The sequence below is a fragment of the Cydia strobilella genome, chromosome 4, assembly GCF_947568885.1.
Source record: "Cydia strobilella chromosome 4, ilCydStro3.1, whole genome shotgun sequence".
Taxonomy (NCBI): Eukaryota; Metazoa; Arthropoda; class Insecta; order Lepidoptera; family Tortricidae; genus Cydia; species Cydia strobilella.
In genome coordinates this window covers 2,315,981-2,335,644 of record NC_086044.1, presented here as the reverse complement: position 1 = coordinate 2,335,644, position 19,664 = coordinate 2,315,981, and the positions used below count along the sequence as shown (strand labels likewise).

General features: G+C 38.8%; 2 protein-coding genes across 4 annotated transcripts in view; one reads left to right on the top strand and one right to left on the bottom strand.

The window, feature by feature from the left end:
- Positions 1-232: 232 nt before the first annotated feature.
- On the bottom strand, positions 233-8,290 carry LOC134740447 (chromobox protein homolog 5-like). Of its 2 annotated transcripts, none has more exons than XM_063672882.1 (5): positions 8,090-8,290; positions 5,327-5,452; positions 3,965-4,154; positions 3,225-3,331; positions 233-2,836 (listed from the first exon to the last, which is right to left on the bottom strand). In XM_063672882.1, exons 1-5 carry the CDS (start codon positions 8,183-8,185, stop codon positions 2,780-2,782), a joined length of 576 nt encoding a protein of 191 aa, XP_063528952.1. In that variant the 5' UTR covers positions 8,186-8,290; the 3' UTR covers positions 233-2,779. The 2 variants fall into 2 exon arrangements, with proteins under 2 accessions (XP_063528952.1, XP_063528953.1); XM_063672883.1 differs by having other exon boundaries at positions 3,965-4,156; positions 5,335-5,452.
- A 1,272-nt stretch (positions 8,291-9,562) lies between these two features.
- Positions 9,563-19,664, top strand: part of LOC134740475 (uncharacterized) — a 91,367-nt gene continuing 81,265 nt past the window's right edge. The window contains exon 1 of one of the 2 annotated variants that reach the window (XM_063672950.1): positions 9,563-10,038. In XM_063672950.1, the coding sequence (XP_063529020.1) occupies positions 9,966-10,038 (73 nt within the window). In that variant the 5' untranslated portion in view covers positions 9,563-9,965. The remainder of the gene's footprint in view (positions 10,039-19,664) is intronic. The other variant, XM_063672952.1, reaches the window with a different exon arrangement.

The window sequence follows — 19,664 nt, the reverse complement described above, 5'->3', positions numbered from 1 at the left end:
CAGTAAAAAAAATCTGTAAAAACTTATAGTACCTAATTTTAAAATTTGTTCACCTTTTTCAACCTGGCATTTTGGTGCCCTAAGCACGTGCTTATTTTGCTTATTGGTTAACCCGGCACTGTGGGCAGACAAAGCTTTTTCTATCGGCTTTTGCCGATTCCGCGTCGATATATCTGGGGAGACCTAAAATTTGATTTGCAGTAGTGGGCAAAAATAAATAAAATAACACAGCTGTTTTATAATTAATATTTAATTCAGAACTGAGAACATCCTCCTTATCTGAAATCAATTTTAGGTACCTGACGTACCTGTTAAGAGACTTTTATGAGTGGTTCTTGTCTATCAAACATGGATAATGTATATTTAACTCTCAGAAATATATACCAAAAGTATTTAATTTATTTTTGTTAGGTATATACTTGTGACAAGTTATGTCCTAAATTAAAACCAAAGTTGCACAGAAACCGTCATTACAGCGGTGACGTTATAATATCTTACACTCGAATGCGTAATACTAACCTAAACCTTACCTAAGTCCATACATATGTGGAATATCAAACGTCATAAGCTTTAAAGGTCGTTGCACATCGGACGCGCACCGCACGCAAGCTATGTGATGTCTCTTATGAGAATTGATACATTACAAAGGTCACGTGCACTCATCGTTGTGCACAGACCTCTAAACCAACCAAATTTCAGCGCGGCTAGCTACAGATTGCTTCAATACAAGACCGATCCATTGTAATACGGAGCGGCCAAAGTGCTCTCAAGCTGTTAAGTTATTGTTAAGCAAGTATTGAGATAATTTTAAGCACTTTGGCCGCTCTTAATATATATCCGTTGACGACTGTAATACAATTAGGACCACACTAAGGGCCAGTTGCACCAACCATAATTAACAGACTGATCAACATCAAGCAGCAGAGAACTATGAAACTTCCCATACAATAAAATTTTGCGAATGCTAAAACGGTGATAGACGGTTTGGTGCAACCCGACCTAAGTGTTTCGACAGCGCCGCCGGCTATTGACCAAATCCTACAGCACATCACACCATGCTTTGCAAAAGATGGAACGTCTCATGTGACTTGAGATATGTATCCGCGCGACAGTATATCTGTTGAAATTCGATAACAATCCCAAAATCGCAAACGAATCTCGCCGCATCACAATCGTACTTACACTAAACTGTGTATTTACATCCCAGATAGTAAAATTACGGTTTGACTGGCCAACTTACTACCCAAAATAACAAGAAGTTTAAATTGAGGCAAACTGTAATTTTAGTACCTGGCAAATAAAACCAATGATTATAATAATGTTAAAAGATGCTAGCGTGCGTTCTTGGTTATAATGTACAACACCTAGTAGCGGATCGTCTATCGTTGTCACACTGTCCGATTTTACATAACTACAATAAACTTTAAGTCTACATGAGTGAGTTTATCACGAATAAAACATTTGATTGATTGATTGACATGAGCAATGCATCAGTCAAGCAAATGTCAATTGCATCTACGTTGCTAGTTTATAATTTTAGCTGTAAAATATTAACGTACTTTTATGAGGTACAGGGTTGCGTTTTACAAAGGAGTCACTAACAAATACGGTGGTTATAAAGCAAAACTCTTCTCTCTTCTTCTTTCTCAGCGAGTATGTGCCCACTGTTGGGCATACGCCTCTCTAAAACTCCTCCAAGCAGCCCGATTTGCTGCTTCTCCAGAGTGGGCCTGCAATCTTTTTAATATCATCCTCCCATCTTGTTGGAGGTCTGTGATCTGGTCTATTTGACCAAAACCCTTGAACCTTTTTTTAAGCAAAACCCTGATATTTCCCAAGTGTGACAATTATAAAAGATATTTTTTTTAAGTTGAAAAATTACATACCACATTGTTAAAAATCATGATTTTAAAATAGTTATTGTACACTGTATGTCTATTAACGCACGCTAACACCGTATTTTCCCCCCGCATCATTTACAAGCTCATCTTATTTTGGAACATCGGAAAACATACTGTAGACAAGTTTTACTTGCCGTATTCAGGTATACTGACAGTATTGCACCGGCCTGAAGACTAACATTGCGTTGCTTACGTTGATGGTTACAATCAAAACAAATTACTAACACTTTACTAAAACGGGATGCCTAAAAATATTTAATATGTTGACAATAGAGTCGTGCTCAGATGTTTTTGCCTTGTGACATGACTGTGTACTTCCTAATATTTGCACAGAACTGAACCGTTTTATGGGTACGGATAAAAATTACTAGGTATTATCGTGATACTGGGAATGTTAATTGTCATTAGTACCGTGGATTTAAAATTATTTGGATCTGATATACTCAATTATGCCAGTATTACGAGGTAATAGTGACAGTTTAAACGTTCAAATGGGAATAGTTAAAAGTGCCCCTTGTCACTTTTTAGACCGTGATCTCCGATTTTAAATGGAATTTTCCATCCGAGATCAAAACTGGAGACCGAGGCCTCGATAGAGTCCTAACAACAGCAACGCTTTGAACTGACCATCAATCGATCACCGGACACTTTCTGCTGAGAAGGACCGAGAAAGATCCCGACCGACCGAGATTTGTCTGTCGGCTCTAAGCAGAAAGTGTTTGGTGACCAGATAGATGCAAGAAAGTGTTATGTGTTTAAAATAAAGTTAAGTTAGTCAGTGTCGGTGTGGATGGTAGTGATGGTGGTCAGGCTCAGGCGGTGGGCGGTGTGTCGGGTAGATGCGCTAGTAAGTGTCGCGCGCAGGGGGAGGCCGCATCTCACTCGGACTCGGCCGGCGTGTGCCAGGTGAGCCGCTCCTCGTAGAATGTGATCACCTGCAACCAGACACATCACTTGCAATGCTCCTGTATAGTATAACACATTATGGGTAACGACGTCTCAAATTGAGAATCTGAACTGTAGTCAAAAGTTTTAATATGCTGATTATTATTTGCTAACCCATGTATAGACCTTTTAGTCTGCAATAAATGATTTTTATTTTTTATTAATTGATATTCTGATCAGAAAACAACCAGAACTCCTCCCTGGGCTGGACCTAGAAAGTCATTGAAAAATAAACTAGGTTTTGACAGTGCGAGGCATTTAATTTTTGCTTATCGCAAAATCTACAGCTCACGACTACTAGTAAATAAATTATTGTCCTCCACCAGCACCTGCCTAATTGACGAGGGACATATGAAGTTGAAAAAGAAATAGTCTCACCTCCTGCGGACACTTGACGTTGGCGATCTTGGCGGGCACGAGCTCGGCCTCGTCCGAGTCGGCCCACTTTATGAGGAACATCAGCTGCCCCGTTGCATCGCTCGCACCTGGAACAGTAATCATGTTAATCGTAAACACTCATTAACTGGGTCCACACGGAGCGAGCATACGCGCGAGCACAAAACGGCCAGTGTGGACGAGCCGCGCGCGCCGCCTCGGCCGAGGCACGTCTACACTGACCGTTTTGTCCGCGAGGAAATTGCCTCGCGCGTATGCTCGCTCTGTGTGGACTCGGCTATTTATACATTTACAAGAAAACCAAACACAGTTCACATATTTTTCAACAAAATGTACTGGAACTAATGTTAAATTGAGCAAAAATGATTAGACACAATGTTGAGATTTCCATTTAGAGAAAAAAAAAATTTTGCTTACAATTTGCATCATGGAGTTACTATTTAGTATGCTCTCAGTAAGTCACGGCAAAAAGTAGATAAATAGTTCTCACTGTGACGTCACAAATTATGTTGTTTGTTGTCCCTTCCTATTCGAACATCTCTTTCTCACACAATTACTACTTGAAGCAGTCGCGAACTGATTGAGTGACATACCACTGGTCGCGCGTAACTGGTGTTTGCTTTATAATGTCCGAAATAAAGGTAAAAAAATAAAATCGCGATAGACCCGGGTATAAATATATTTAATAATCATATGTATGTTTAATATGTGTATTTGCTTACCGATAATCTTCTCAGCCTTGAGCCCCTTCTCGAAGCCGGACTTCTTGTCGTCCTTGTCCTTGCTGCGCTTGGCGTCGGTGCCGGTGCCGGTGCCGTCCGCGGACGACACGGAGGCGCCGCGGGACTTGCGTGTGTCCTCGCTGGACTCGCGAACGCGTTTCTTGGCTCGCTCCTCGGGCTTCTTTGATTTCTGTAGATTTTGTGCAAGTTACAGTACTCAAGGGGCAGGACAGGACAGGGCCAAATAGCCTGGAAAAGCTCATAATTACTGGCCGCATGGCACATAAGCGTAGGGATGGACGTATGGCCACGCGTTGGGCGGACAGAATAACGTCAGAGACAAACGCCACACTGCAGGCTGGCATGCACCGGGCCCAAGACAGAGCGGCCTGGAGAGCTCTGGTGAAGTGTCCACACTCGTCACGTCCCTCAGCCATGAGGTTACGACAAGGAAGAAGAAGACATCGACCGTCAGTTTTGTGATGATTGCTAACCGGCCGTTAATAGTACACTCAAAGAAACCATGTAACTCCATATAAGATAAAGAAAAAACGTCCCTCAGAAATCAAGAAAAAGTTATGCTTGAATAGATGGCGCCACACCTCTGGCCTATACTCCTGTAGACAGCGTTGGCGACACCGTTTAATATTTAACAATTTTAACACATATCAGTGAAAGAACATGCGTTAGTAATATGCCGATGGCATTAAAAAAAAATCTACCTCATTTCGCCGCAGTCAGCTGATAAATAAGACAAAGCGTGGTGTAACTTTGTACTGGCGGCGACACGAGCATGCTCGATGAAAAATTCGACATACATATTTTAACAAGCTACAATGAGGGCTACCGTGTTTAATTTTTCCGCTAGGGGCGCTAGTGTAGATGGAGGTCTTTCAAAATGTGAAATGCATAGAAGTTTTGGGGGTTTCAAGGTTTTTTATCGGGAATTTTAACTCCCTTATTCATAATTGTGGTAAATCTTTGCCCATCCTTGATTAATCATGGTAAACAATAGATATAGCTCAATAAATGTTAGTGGTTTAAAAAAAGGGCCAACTAAAATATATGCAAAATTAAACAGGTAGAAAAAATGGCACATACGTTGGCGTATGGCGTTTAAATACCTTTGTGTATATCAGAACATATTGATTTTATAAAAATAAGCATAGTAGAATTTTAAGATCTGTTTTTCTGGACCTACATCTACAGTGGCGCCAACTGGTGAGCACAAAAATGGTAACCCTCATTACTTCTACTTTGGTGCAACTTGTCATATTATACAATATGTACAAGAAATAAAGTCCCATCAGATAGGTGTGCAAAGAAATTATGTTCACAAAGGTTTTTTTATTCCTCTCTTACCTCCTTTTCCTTTTCCTTGCGGGCATCCTCAAAGGTTTTGATGAGCGCCGCACAGTCAAGGTTGTCCTCCGGCTCCCATGTGCTCTCCTCCTCTTTGTAGCCCTTCCACTTCAGCAGGTATTGGACCTGTCACAGACAAATGTATATGAATATTATCAACAATGTCAACATCTTTACCAACAGATGCCTAGCGCTAATAGCTGACCATCAAGTAAATATTGGAAAGAGTACAAGGCAAAAGATCTTTATCTGATCTTCAGTCATTGGCTTGGAACAAATTACCCTCAGAAGTTGTGAACTCTGCAAGTGTTAATCAATTTAAAAATAGACTAGACAAACTATGCTAACTGTGCTAAGTGAACTATGATTTAGACGTACCAGCATCAGCTGCCTGTCTAAAATGAAATAATAATAATAATAATAATAAGCCCGCAGGGCAGCTTGTGGCGAGCTGTTGGGGAGTGACGACCCCACGGACCCGAGTGCTCCAGAGAGTCGGTCAGGGTCTCCGTCTCCGGCGTGTCTTCGTCGGTCGGAGTGGACCCCAAGGGGACCCGCAGGACTCTCAGCTCTGGCTTGCCTTCATTGGCCGTCCAGAGGGGAGTCGTAAGAGCTATATGCTCCAGGGGTGGAAGTGAAAGATGCATAAGACGCGAGTTGGCACAGTGGCTGCTAACAGCCACTGGGTAGAAAGCGGCGCACACCTCTCGACACCCCTGAGCCGCTCACACCGATGTTGCTCCTGGTCGTCTTCACGACGGCAGTTTCAGGGGCCCATCTAGTCAGCGGCAAGTCACCACCTGCCTCGATAACGTGTTTTAACATTGTTATGGCAGGTGTCCGGACTTCTTTATAATAGCCCAGTCTCATTGTCCACCCAAACTTCAATCCATAGACCGGTATACTGTTCACTTTTTCTGCAATAGTCCCAATGCCTGCTGCGACCGGTTCATGGGTGTCTATTGTTGCGCCTGTGAACGGGTTTCAGCAGGCGATCTACATGACATTAAAGCTCTCCAAGGGGCCTCTACGTGTTGGATCTATATCCCCACGCAAGCCCTTAAAAAGACCGGGATTTATAGGCCCGTGATATCCAAGGAGATATAATAATAATAATTCCGATAAGGCCATTCCATCGATTTGCCACTATCACTGTTACATTTCATAAGAATCGAATCGAATTTTGTCGATTTTTATTTATTTTAAAAACGTTGCCATACAATATCGAAATTCGAAAGCGGTTAAATTACTATTTAAGTTAAGATTGTTTTTCTTCTTTTCTTTGTTTATGGTGTCACATAATGAATAACAGAGTGAAGTTGGATTAAAAGTCCTAGTTAGAGGTTACTTTGGGAATTAATTGTATCAAGCAAAGTGTCATAATTCGTGTATCGTAAGCTTATAAATTAAAGTTACATAATCAAGAACTACATATATTTTTTCCGCGTCTACGAATATCAACATCTCTTAGAAAAATATGAGTAGGTTTCTAAAAGGGCTTCTGTTCTTGGCCAAGCTACTGACCATGTCAATTTTAATTTCAATAGCATTGGTGCAGCAATTTGGATACACAGTGGCGGATTTGCCCTAAGGTGGCCCGGGCCTAGGGTGGCTAGATATTAGAGGCGGCAGTCTATATATGTAGAAAGGTGATGAGAAAAGGGCGGCTAGTACTTAATAAGGGGCCAAGGGCCTAGGGCGGCCAAAACTGCAAATCCGCCACTGTGGATACACCATCTATCGGAAGGACGTCCCCCCTTACGTCTTGTGCCTACAACTTTATCCTATAGTTTGTCAAAGGACTGTCCCATTTCAAACATAGACAGAGATAATTATTTATTGAAAACACATTTACATGACATTACAGTGTAAAACTAATGCGCCATGAAAGTTAATTACATTTAAATTACAACTAGTACTATGATATATTTACAACACTAAATTACTACAGGTGAGCACCTGTCATCCATCCTCTCACAAAACCTCAGACATTCATTCAGAATAATACTATCTTTGTCTTACACTAGTACTCCACTAGCACCCAAAAGAAAAGGATGAGTATAGTTTTTTTTGTTGTTATTTACTGACAATTTGGTTTGACCAACTATATATTCTTTATTTTAAATACTCATTAACAATGAAGAACAGACTTTTTCACAAGGTCTAATAGACCAAGTTTTGTTGTTCGTTCAGATAAAATAAGAATGAAATGTAGGTTTAAATGAATTAATATACTTTATTGTTAACGAACACAGAACATAACATGCTGCCTAGCAGCGCCATGACACACAGAGTAATAGAGTGAGAAGCTAATATACCTATCTCACATAGAACATATACAACCTTATTACATTGTTTACAACACCCCCTTTCAATTTGAACACTTTTTCTGATCATCACTTTCTCAAACTGAGTTGATTCTCCACTTTCGCCTCAACGGTCAAGGCCGACGGCCGGCCCTTTTCATAAATAGGCATGCCTAAGAATTTTGACAGAGTACCCATTATCGGTTTCCCTCCCCTTCGTATAAATGTTTATAATAAATAACACGAGTAAGGGTTGAGGCAAGACTGATAAGAAGGAGGCCTAAAAATTTGAATAATCGACAAGCCGGGCTCTGCCATCGTAAAACAACTAAGAGATAGCACGAAAGGATATTTTGAACTGAGAGGCATAAGTGGAGCTCCCAGAATGACAATCCCAGCCATGAACATCTGCTCCGAATATTGCATAAAATAATAAATGTAAATCCAGATGACCAACCTTGCCTTTAACTACGCGTCTGTCGAGAACTTTCTCCACTACATATTCTTCCTCGCTGGACTGGTCACTGCTGTCGCCACTCTTTTTCTTGCCCATTTTGATCTGAATTTCTACAAATAAGGAAAGTTTAATATGGTAATATGTCTTACAAGCCGGCACGGCGTCTGTTAAGACAAAATGGCGCTAACGTACGGAATAGTAAAAACGGAAGTCAAGTCTGAAAGACGCTGTGGCGTATGAAAAGTTGCCATGAAAAATTCAATTAACAAGTTAAATTTTATGAATTTTAATCGATTCTAGCGTTTCTTTTAGATTAGATGCGTGAATAAATATCACTAAAAATAGTTTAGTTAAGAAAAAACTTATTGCTCAATTGTATAATATCGTACATACATTTCTTATCCATGGCAACACCGATATCCACAGATAGATAATAAAACGAAGCAAAGAACCATCAAAATCACATTCTAGGTGCATTCTAGTCGTCGCAAAAAAAAATGGTTTTTGTAGTTGTAAGCATTGGTTGTAGTCGGCGAAGTCGGCAAACACTGAATAAATTTAACCCAAGGAAAGGAATGCCGCGAGGAATTTTATTACTACTTCTTCATATAGGTCTGCATTCTTCCTACGGCCCTCAGCTACGACCATGCTACGACCGATCTACGACCTAAAGCGCGCTCCAGACTACGCGGCGCGAAGCCGCGAACGCAAGTATTGAGTCGATTTCGCTGATTAGCGAACAAGACTCCACACTCGCGTTCGCGGCTTCGTGCCGCGATACGCGCATGAGTGTGGAGGGCCCTTAAAAATTTGATTTGACTTGATTGACACTATTGACAGACATGTCATGTGTGCTGTGTATTGGCTGTGTAGCTAATTTCACACTCAAGATCAAGATACCTTTCTTCCATGGAGACTTGATGGAGACTATATAATACCAATTCTAATTCTAAACCATCCATACTTTTTTCTTTTTCAAAACATTAATTAAAGAATTTGAGGACAGAAAGGTTGTTATTAATCGTTTATTTTTTTTTAATTTATTAATACATTTTGCAGAAGTAGTATGACGTTTGTTGTGTATGTTTGATTAAGCTATTGTTAGGGTTCCGTACCCAAAGGGTAAAAAATGGACCCTGACTCCGCTGTCCGTCCGTCTGTCTGTCTGTCACCAGGTATCTCATGAACCGTGATAGCTAGACAGTTGAAATTTTCACAGATGATGTAGGTATTTCTGTTGCCGCTATAATAACAAATACTAAAAACAGAATAAAATAAATATTTAAGTGGGGCTCCCATACAACAAACGTGATTTTTTTGCCGTTTTTTCGTCCGCGAGTCCGACTCGCACTTGGCTGGTTTTTACAGTATTGTTTTGTTGTGTCAGTTGTGTGAACTAGTATTATAGTTTATAGACGAGACTACGAGACGTGCGGGAAGAAGATAGAGCGATAATCAACCGCCGGAACTTCACGCATGTTTCATTCAGATTTTCGTATCAAAACATCGCGCTATCGCAGCGCGCAGTTTTCTTGCTATCTGCCAGAGGTGGTGTTGTCGGATTTGTGGTCTAGTATTTCGGTATACAAAATATATTTCGTGTTAATTCAACTATTATTCTCAACGAGAAAGTGTTTTAGTGTGGTGTGAACGGTTTTGTTCAAGATAAGTTTAATTGTGAAGGGACAAGTAGAGCTACTTTAATAGGTACACATATTAGTATTGTGTTGATTTGAGTGGTTTCTGCGACTTACGTCACAGCAGCCGGCCAATCGTCCGCCGCCGTGGACGGCAACAGGCTGTTGAGAAGTGGTTTTGATTTTGACACTTCGTTGACTGTAATCACAATCAGATGTTCATGTATCCGCGCTGAACTATGCTTCTGAAATGCACCGCGGACGGGAGACGGATCAAAGTGAATGGACCAGGCCAGGGAAATGTCGCGAGAGGTAAGTTTTGCCATTTTATCTTTGTTTATATTTACAATGATTACAAATGTATTGCTCTCCTTCTAGTTGATTTAATATTTTCAGTAGGTATATATCTATAAAACCTACTTAGCCATATAGTTTGCAATGTTTGCATTATATTTACCTTTGAAACATATCTATATAACTGCATTACCTACCTACTCTGTACAATTTAAATAATATTATTTGATAGTTTTGATACTAACTCAAATTACCTAGTATTATTATACGTTGGTAACTCAATACATTCAGCAGTAGGTAATGTAGACTAAGCTAGGTAGCAGTTTAGTAGTTTATTAGATTAAAAAATGTTTGAGTAGGTATTAACTATTTTTAAAATAATAAAATAAAATAAAATAAAAAATAATTATAAGATACCGTCAAAGGGGGTGATTAGGGACAATTTTCAGTGGCGTAGCTAAGGGGGAGGCTAGGGGGTGGCAAGTGCCCCGGGCGCCATCCAAGAGGGGGCGCCAAAATGGGCAAAAGCCAGCAGCAGGGAAACTTTTGTCAGTCGTCAGGGGGCGCAAATTTGGTGACTGCCCCGGGCGTCATATCCTTTAGCTACGCCCCTGACAATTTTGAACTTTGGGTAAATTTTAAAGGAATTTTTATTCAATGGCCACAAACGTTTTTTATAAACTTTTGTCTTATGTTTGAGAATCGATTTATAAAAATGTATTTCTTAATAATTTCGTATTTTATTTCTTTTTTAAAAAAAAAAAACACTTTTTATTCATACTGGATCAGGGGTGAATAGAGACGACTGAGGTACGAATAGGGACAAGTGATCAGGGTTGTCAAATACATAACAAGTTGACAGGTAAGTACCTGGTCTAGATAGTTTATTGTGCTTAGGTACTTTAAAATAATTAGGTAAACATTATAAGTTAATACCCGAATAAAACTATGATTAAAAAATAAACTTTATATTAGTTGTTGTAATCATAAATATATATATACCATTTCTTGTTATTTTATAATTAAGCAGGGCTTATTATAGGAAAGAAAGTGACAAAAAGTCAAAATAATTCAAAACAGTTCCTTAATATATTTATATTCCTACATATATCCCATTCAAAAATTCCGCCTGTTTTAAGTTGGTGTAAGTGCCTAGTACTAATCTACCAAAAAACACTAAACAAAGTAAATTTTAAAAACAGTTTTTGTCCTGCTCTCTCTCTCTCTCTCTCTCTTTAGTCTTTTCCTACCCTTTGGGTGTAGGCCTCCTTCATTTTGCGCCATTCGTCACGGTTCTGTGCGACTTGGAGCCACTGCTTCCCCGCTGTCTTCTTGATGTCGTCGTCCCAATGCATCTGGGGTCTACTTTGAGGACGCTCTTCCCCCCATGGTTTGCTCCACGAATCGGTCGTTCGTGCTATATGACCAGCCCATTCCCACTTTAAATTGGCTACGCGTTTTATAACATCATTGACCTTGCTCTGTTGTCTCAGCCATTCATTTGTTTTACGGTCTCTCAATGTGATCCCCACCAGTTTTCTCTCTAACGCCCGCTGGGCAACGCTCAATTTACGTAGTACTGTCCCTATTGACCCTTTAGCGTCCCTATTCCCACTTATTACCAGATTAACTACCAGAGGCGTCCCGCTCCACCCCTCAGTCATACCTATTCAACCCTGTTATTTTTCGAAATTTTCATGGATCTCTATTTTTACACTTATTGCTAACAAAACAGAGATTATTTGTAGTTACCATGTATTATAATAGGTTCTCAAATAAATGCCAAACCAATTTTTCACTATCAGAAGTGTAACAAACAACTAAAACCTTTACTTTTAAAGGAAGTTTTGGAGCTTATATCAACCATTCGTTGACAGACTCAATATTTTTTTTTTATACTACGTCGGTAGCAAACAAACATACGGCCCGCCTGATGTTAAGCAGTTTCCGTAGCCTATGTACGCCTGCAACTCCAGAGGAGTTACATGCGCGTTGCCGACCCTAACACTCCTCTCCCTCGAGCTCTGGCAACCCTTACTCACTGGCAGGAACACAACACTATTAGTAGGGTCTAGTGTTACTTGGCTGCGGTTTTCTGTAAGGTGGAGGTACCTCTCCAGTTGGGCTCTGGGATAACATCCGCTGTCCTGTGCCCTACCACAAAAAGCGAGATGTCATTCGCAGTGCCCATACCTCTCTTTTGGACATAGTTTAAGGACATACCCGGGTCCGGACGTAGTTTATGGACATACCCGGGTCCATAAACTGTTAGTTTAATAATATATCACGACTTTCACGCATTTCCAGTCTTTCTATTACCAAAATAACACAATCTACTGTTATTTTCAATCGCAAGATACAATTTGTGATAGCTATTTTCTTTTAAATTATCAGGTAAATGTCATTCCCGGTTCTTGTTCCTATTTATAGCGGCAACAGAAATACATCATCTGTGAAAATTTCTACTGTCTAGCTATCACGGTTCATGAGATACAGCCTGGTGACAGACGGACGGACAGCGGAGTCTTGGTAATAGGGTCCCGTTTTTACCCTTTGGGTACGGAACCCTAATAAAAATGACCTTTCCAGAGAGCATATATGATGCTAACGGCCCACAAATTATTAATAGTAATTATTATGCTTGAAACTCGAGCGTCATACGTCAAGGCACAAATAATTATAGAAAAACAAACTGCCGTTGACATATTGATGGCGATGGCGGTCAATATTATTGATACGTAGATCAAAGCGCTCCAGATACTCAGTTCCGGCTCCAAGGCTCCGACATAACAAATAAACTTAATTTTGTATCAAGCAGAAGCGTATTAAGCTTAGAAATAAATTAAAAGTGGAAAAAACTGTCTTGGGTGGGACTTGAACCCACTCACTCTCGCTAGAGCAGTGGTTCCTAACCTTTTTAGTACTGTGACCCCTTTGACTAACTAGGGAACTCGATTTTACCCCTCCTCCATAATCATTAATATTTTTTCTTATAGATAGGTACCCCCGTAAAATGCCAGTTTTACCCTCACGGGTGTAATTACCCCCAGGTTTGGAACCGCTGCGCTAGAGCCTCCCGAGGGCTCATATATGGTGGAAATATTCGCTGGGTTCGAGTCCCATCCAATACAGTGAATTTTTTCACTTTTAATTTATTATAAACAAACTTATATCTGTATCTTCCCCGAGGAGCGAGAAAATATTGAATGTTATTTACTTAATTACTTATCTAATTAGGGCCGGTTAATAGCTAAGTGCATTATGTCACAGGGCGGACACGCTATACATCAAAAATCACTTGCGTTTCTATGTGTGAACGGCACGTCTGTACTCTGTACACGCGTCATGCGTCATAGATTAGATTTAGATTCATTTATTTCATAATATTAAATTACAATATAAATAAGTTGCATAGTGTACGGCCGGCAAACGGCCGTCAATCTGCTGTCGCGTGGCGAGGTAATTCGAGTCGGGGCGGGGCGGTGCGTGGCCGTTCTGTATGATAATACTGTTACTTATTCTTATTCTGTGATTATGTATAACTTCGAATGCTTACTGCGGTTGTGATTTACGAGTTCGTTTTAGGCAAAACGTGACACTATGTAGTTGATTCAAAAGGGCTATTATTGGTTAAAACCTTATGGCTGTAATGCTTTATTGCAAACGACATTTTTACCTATTGCTTGAAAACAGTACATTCGGTACGTACCGAATAAAGTAAAATTTAACATTTTGAGTGTTTAACTACACGGTTTTCATTTTGACTTGTACCATTCCACTAACCCGAGTTACCATGGTTACCAGTACAATTTGACACTGGGTTAACGGTTTAACCGCGTTACAAACTAACAACTTTAGCTTTGATTATTTATTTAATTCATTTATCTATTTAATGTATTTATCTCTTTATTAACAAATAAATTCGTGATAGGCCCGATTGTAAATGCGATTTAAGAGCCCGGTAACGACTTTGGAGCAAAAATGTAAAATTGATAGATTTAGTCGTTGAAATTATACACGTTTTGTTACGTAATATCTAAATAACAAGTATAGGTTTCTATTAGCACATCTTCTCATCTTGCCTTCTAATAATGAGGTCGCGAGCGTGCGTCACCGGTAATATATGAAGATAAAGGGCAATTTTTAAAAATTCATCAAAAAATTATGGTGGTAAATTATAAAAATTCATGTATAAGAACAGTTTCAGCAAATGTTGTAGATTGTTTAAGTACTCGTATCAAAATTACGTTGAAATTAAGTCGATTTTCAGAGAAATTGACATTTATTTTGAAGTAATTTCTGGAAAAAGTTGATTTCGTCTAACTTTCATTTACACTACTTCAAAGTCATGATATTAAAAATGTAGTATTTAAATGGATGAGTACAGGATATTTGTAATACAAAATTACCATTTTTAGCCGTCCAAACTTTACCAAATTTACAAATAAGAGCGACAAAATCAGTGCTTTACGCGCGTTTACCTAAACGTCCATCAGAAAAAAAAAACATTACTAATTTAGTGTCTGTTTTCAAAAAAAAAATTCTGTAAAACGGCAAGATGTGAAGACGTGCTAATAGAAACCAGTACTTGTTATTTCTATTAAGTATCAAAAGGTGTACAATTTCTGCGACTAAATCTATCAATTTTATATTTTTGCGACTAAAATCGATAACGGGCTCTAAATATTGTAATAATAAACACAAAGAACCAGAAGTAGCAAATATGAATAAGGTGTGTAATACAATGCTAAAAATAACATGAAGCATGTTAATGTTATATAACAATTTACAGTCGTCAGCTTGTAATGAAATAACATGATAAAACTGTAGTAACAACACTAACAACTAACAAGGCAGAAGTTTCATATTATTATTTTGAAACAATTGTTCATTCAAATCAAAGAATTTTATTTCTGAGTGTCTATTATACTATAAGATATCTGTCCGTATCCTTCGGTATCCTATGTATCCTCCGGTATAAATTAATATATAGTGTAAACTCTATTTAGCGACACTCAAGGGACCGGACGTTTTTTGGCGCTATAGAGAAAAAACAAAGTGAATCGTTATATCGATTGACGTTATATGGAGTCTACATTGTATATTATTGCTCCGTCTGTTACAGGCATAAGCCGTACTTAACACAGGCACTTCGTTATTAAATCTAAACCAACCTCAAAATATTAAAGACAGCTAGCAGCAATCTGTTGAAGTAGCCGCCTATGTAACTAATGTATTATTTCATTAATAGATGCCATTCCTGGAACCAATAATTAGAGGGACAAAGGCACGTTACATAACGCCATCTAACGGCAATTGGTAACCGTAATTCCAATTATGCGTCCGATTCAAATTGATCATATGATGTTTATAGTTGTACAATTAGTCGGGGTCCTTCCAATTCGCTCGGCTGAGCGACCCATATGTTATCTAGGTGTTATCGCGTGGGTCAGAAGCGCCCGCGTACTTCGTTCTGGCTTTTATTTTAGCCACTTACCAGGCATATGCGAGTCGAACGCCCGAACAAACCAGTATAAATGCGCTCTCTGATCATATATAGTGTCTAAATAAATCTCAAACTGGCCGTTACACTGGTTGAATTGAGTGTTTGTCTTGCCTAGGCTTGACAAGCGATGAGAATACCCGGCCTGTTTACCGAGCTACGGGCACGCGTCGAGCAGATGACTCGGTTGAATCGCACCAGTCTCTCACCTGATGCTTGATTACTCGTGTCTTAAGACTTGTGCTTGTCAGACAAAATATTAGTAGCGGAGATTGGCAGTTGTATAGTGTCTTGTCCAATTCTGGCCGCGATAGTGTTGTTTTAAAACAAAGTCAAGCGGATATGTTATATTTGTTGTTGGAGTCCCTTATTTGGCAGCAAAACTTTGTTAAATGCAACGTTACATTGATAGTTTTTGATTTGATTCAGAAATCCATTTAGTTTTTAAATATATTCACTGAAAACGATTTTACTAGAGGTGTTTGCGAAGTGTATTGCTTGATAAAAAATATAAAGTCATTACCCGGTGCACAAACAGAGTATGTACCTATTTATAAAACTGTTCTGAGTCAAGTCAATGACATTTAGTGCTGCAGTAGAGATACAAAAGGGAAGCCAGTGATAAGATAGCCAATGAAGGTTTGAATAAGAAAAGTCGTTGACCGGCTAAATCGGTCAGCCAGCGCTCTACGAATGATAATCGATTCAGTCAGACATGTTGCATATGTACTGTGCCGTATTTGCATAAGCAATAAGCATATAGTGCCGACTTGTTTTTATGAACGTTTGAATATGTTTGTTTACCTTTTCGTTTCGATGATGCCGTAGGTTTCATTATTGCAACTGGTTTTATTATTACATTAAACGGTTTTTGCTTCTTTCTTTCCAATCTATTCAGATGCTTAACTTGATTGACTGTAATTAGATTTTTAGTTGCGAAAAGTAGGCAGATGTTAAGACGAAACGAGTAATGTTAAAATGTAGGTTTACGAAGTGATCTGTGCATCACTAATCATAGATTAAATGCCCGACAGATCTACAGATAAAATACCGGTCAAGGCTTTCTCCGACACAAAAACTGTACAGCGGATCTGGATTTATTCTAGAAAGAAACCTGGTTTGTTATAAAAACTTGTTGTCTACATGTAAAAGTAGATTGCAGTGTGGCCTTCTATAAGTTCTATACGCTCACTGCAGTGGTGGATAGGTATATATTTTGACGATGTATGTGTGATATCCAGTTACTAATGACTCATTATTCAAAGCTGCTTCAAAGTTGTAATGCAAAAAAATTGTTAGTGGATCATCAAGATATAAACAACTGATTAAAATTCTTGAGAATTTAATCATATAATAGTGATTGGTTTCTTAATATTAACAATAAACATAACATTTTTTTTGATATAAATAAATCCATATCCATACTAATATTATAAATGCGAAAGTGTGTCTGTCTGTCTGCCTGTCTATCTCTCTTTCTGTCTGCCTGTTACCTCTTCACGTTTAAACCGCTGAACGGATTTAGATTAAATTTGGCATTGAAATAGTTCGAGTCTCGGGAAAGGACAGGATAGTTTTTATGTCGGAAGTCATCCCTAAAGAGGGTGAAAAGGGGGGTGGAAATGAGAAAATTAATAAATTGCCTGTTAATTGGTGTAAGCAATTAATCATATTATGCTCAATATTATTGCCATTAGATTTTATCCAGGCGCTATACTTACTCTCGAACTGCTGGAACTAATTCCACGCAGACGAAGTCGCGGGCAAAAGCTAGTGACTCAATATTGACAACAACAAGACAGATAAAGAAATATGCAGTTAAAATTATTTTGTAAATCTTGTACCGACCGATGTGATCGATTCAGGCCATGTTTACAGTTGACGTTATGACGTTATACACGTTATGACTGTGACCTGACATGTCCACATGAAGCGTAAACAATGGCAGGTAACTCTGGTTCCCATAATTCCCAGCACCAACACAGTAACTTTAGTTACTAGCTCTCTTATGTGTAGCACTTAATCACATAAATAATATTCTTCTATTCGACCCCCTGACAGACATATTCTCACAGAAGGAACCGAGACTCCTAGCCACTGCAACTCGGGATTTGGAGTCGATCTCCACACCCACGACTATACCGTCATAATTTAGTATTATTTAGTCACGTATATAGTATAATAGTAATACAATATGTTGTTTCTACAGTTTATCCGTTTTGTCTTGTCTTGTTAAATTAAGTTCAATGTATAATAATTAGTAACCTAGCTATAATTTACATGTTTGGTATACCTGTTAATGTAAGTTAGTCAATTAATAAATAGATAAATGGTTCGCCCATAGGTTTGTGAGTTGAAATTAGGTTCCTAATAGGTGTTACTTATAAGAAAAATCGGAAAATCTATATTGAAAAAAAAAAAAAAAATATACATGTAGTTTGCCCGATGAGATTCAATTCAACAGATGATATTACAAAGTAAGGCAATGAGTGTATAGTTTTTTACACAGTCTACCAACATAACAAAGAGGTAACCAATCCCGACTGGAAACCAAAATCGATCAAGACTAGGAAGTCCTCCCAATGAGGGCTATCGTTTTTTTTGCTCACCAGTTGGCGCCTCTGTTGATGGTGGTCCAAAAGACTAAAGAACAGCTGTCAGTCATTGAAGTGACAAGTGACATTTGACATTTCGAACTTTGCGAAGACCACCATCCACACTAGCGCCCCTAGCGGCGAATTCATACGCGTTAGCCCTCATTGGAACAAACAAACGGTCATAAACCCATGTTCAGTTATCTCAAGATAGGAATTCTCATATTAAAAACAAATACATGTAGTTTGCCCGATGAGATACAATTCAACAGATGACATTACAAAGTAAGGCAACGAGTGTATAATTTTTTACACAGTCTACCAACATAACAAAAAGGGTAACCAATCCCGACTGGAAACCAAAATCGATCAAGACTAGGAAGTCCTCCCAATTGGAACAAACAAACGGTCATAAACATATCCCATCCTTATTGTCAAGGATATATGTAGGTATAAAATTTTAGCGGAGAGCGAGAAAAAAATTATGTTATGCATAAGGGAAAGGCAACATATATACAGGTAATGTATACCTACTAGGAGATCTCTACCATTGTAAAATAACCTGTATGTTTTAACATAAATAAACATTTTTCAAATAACCTGAATATTTTTTTTAACAGAAAAAAATAAACATTTTTCATTTCATTTTTAGGGTTCCGTACCCAAAGGGTAAAAACGGGACCCTATTACTAAGACTCCGCTGTCCGTCTGTCCGTCCGTCTGTCCGTCTGTCTGTCTGTCACCAGGCTGTATCTCGTGATCTGTGATAGCTAGACAGCTGAAATTTTCACAGATGATGTATTTCGGTTGCCGCTATAACTACAAATACTAAAAACAGAATAAAATAGAGATTTAAGTGGGGCTCCCATACAATAAACGTGATTTTTGACCGAAGTTAAGCAACGTCGGGCGGGGTCAGTACTTGGATGGGTGACCGTTTTTATAGTTAATGGTACTCTTCGTGTGTGAGTCCGACTCGCACTTGGCCGGTTTTTTTAACATGATTTGTGACCTTCCGCAATCAAATAGGTTTTGTCAGACTCTGAATTCGGTACGTAGGTCAATACCTATTCCATGATCTTAATAAGAACCGGTTATAAACTGCGATCATGTTAAATACTACAATCAACAAACCAAAAGATTATGAAATACGAGAATTTTGACCGTTTCTATTTGAGCAGAATGCGTGCGCCAGCCTCGCTACGTGCTGTATCAGTATATTATCACTTACGGCCGTATCTGAGCTCGCGATAATTTGTTATATTAGCGTACGCCTGATAATTGCGCCGCCTGCGATGGATCACCGATAATATAGGTAATTCAACTATATCACTTATCATTATAGACTTTAATATTGTCTTCGGTTACCGCGATAGTTACTCATGAAATAAAACTATGAAAACGGATTCGGATCGCGTATATTGAATTTATAATACATCCCGACGTTTCGAACCCTTTACAGCGTTCGTGGTCAACGGGTGACTGATACAATCCCTTATATAATCCGTTTTCATAGTTTTATTTCATTATAGACTTTAACAGCATTT

Coding starts and splice junctions, on each gene's coding strand:
- LOC134740447 (XM_063672882.1), bottom strand. CDS start 8,185: ATGGGCAAGAAAAAGAGTGGCGACAGCAGTGACCAGTCCAGCGAGGAA. Junction 3,332..3,964: donor CAAGGCTGAGAAGATTATCG/GTAAGCAAATAC, acceptor TTACTGTTCCAG/GTGCGAGCGATGCAACGGGG. Junction 2,837..3,224: donor ACGTCAAGTGTCCGCAGGAG/GTGAGACTATTT, acceptor GTCTGGTTGCAG/GTGATCACATTCTACGAGGA.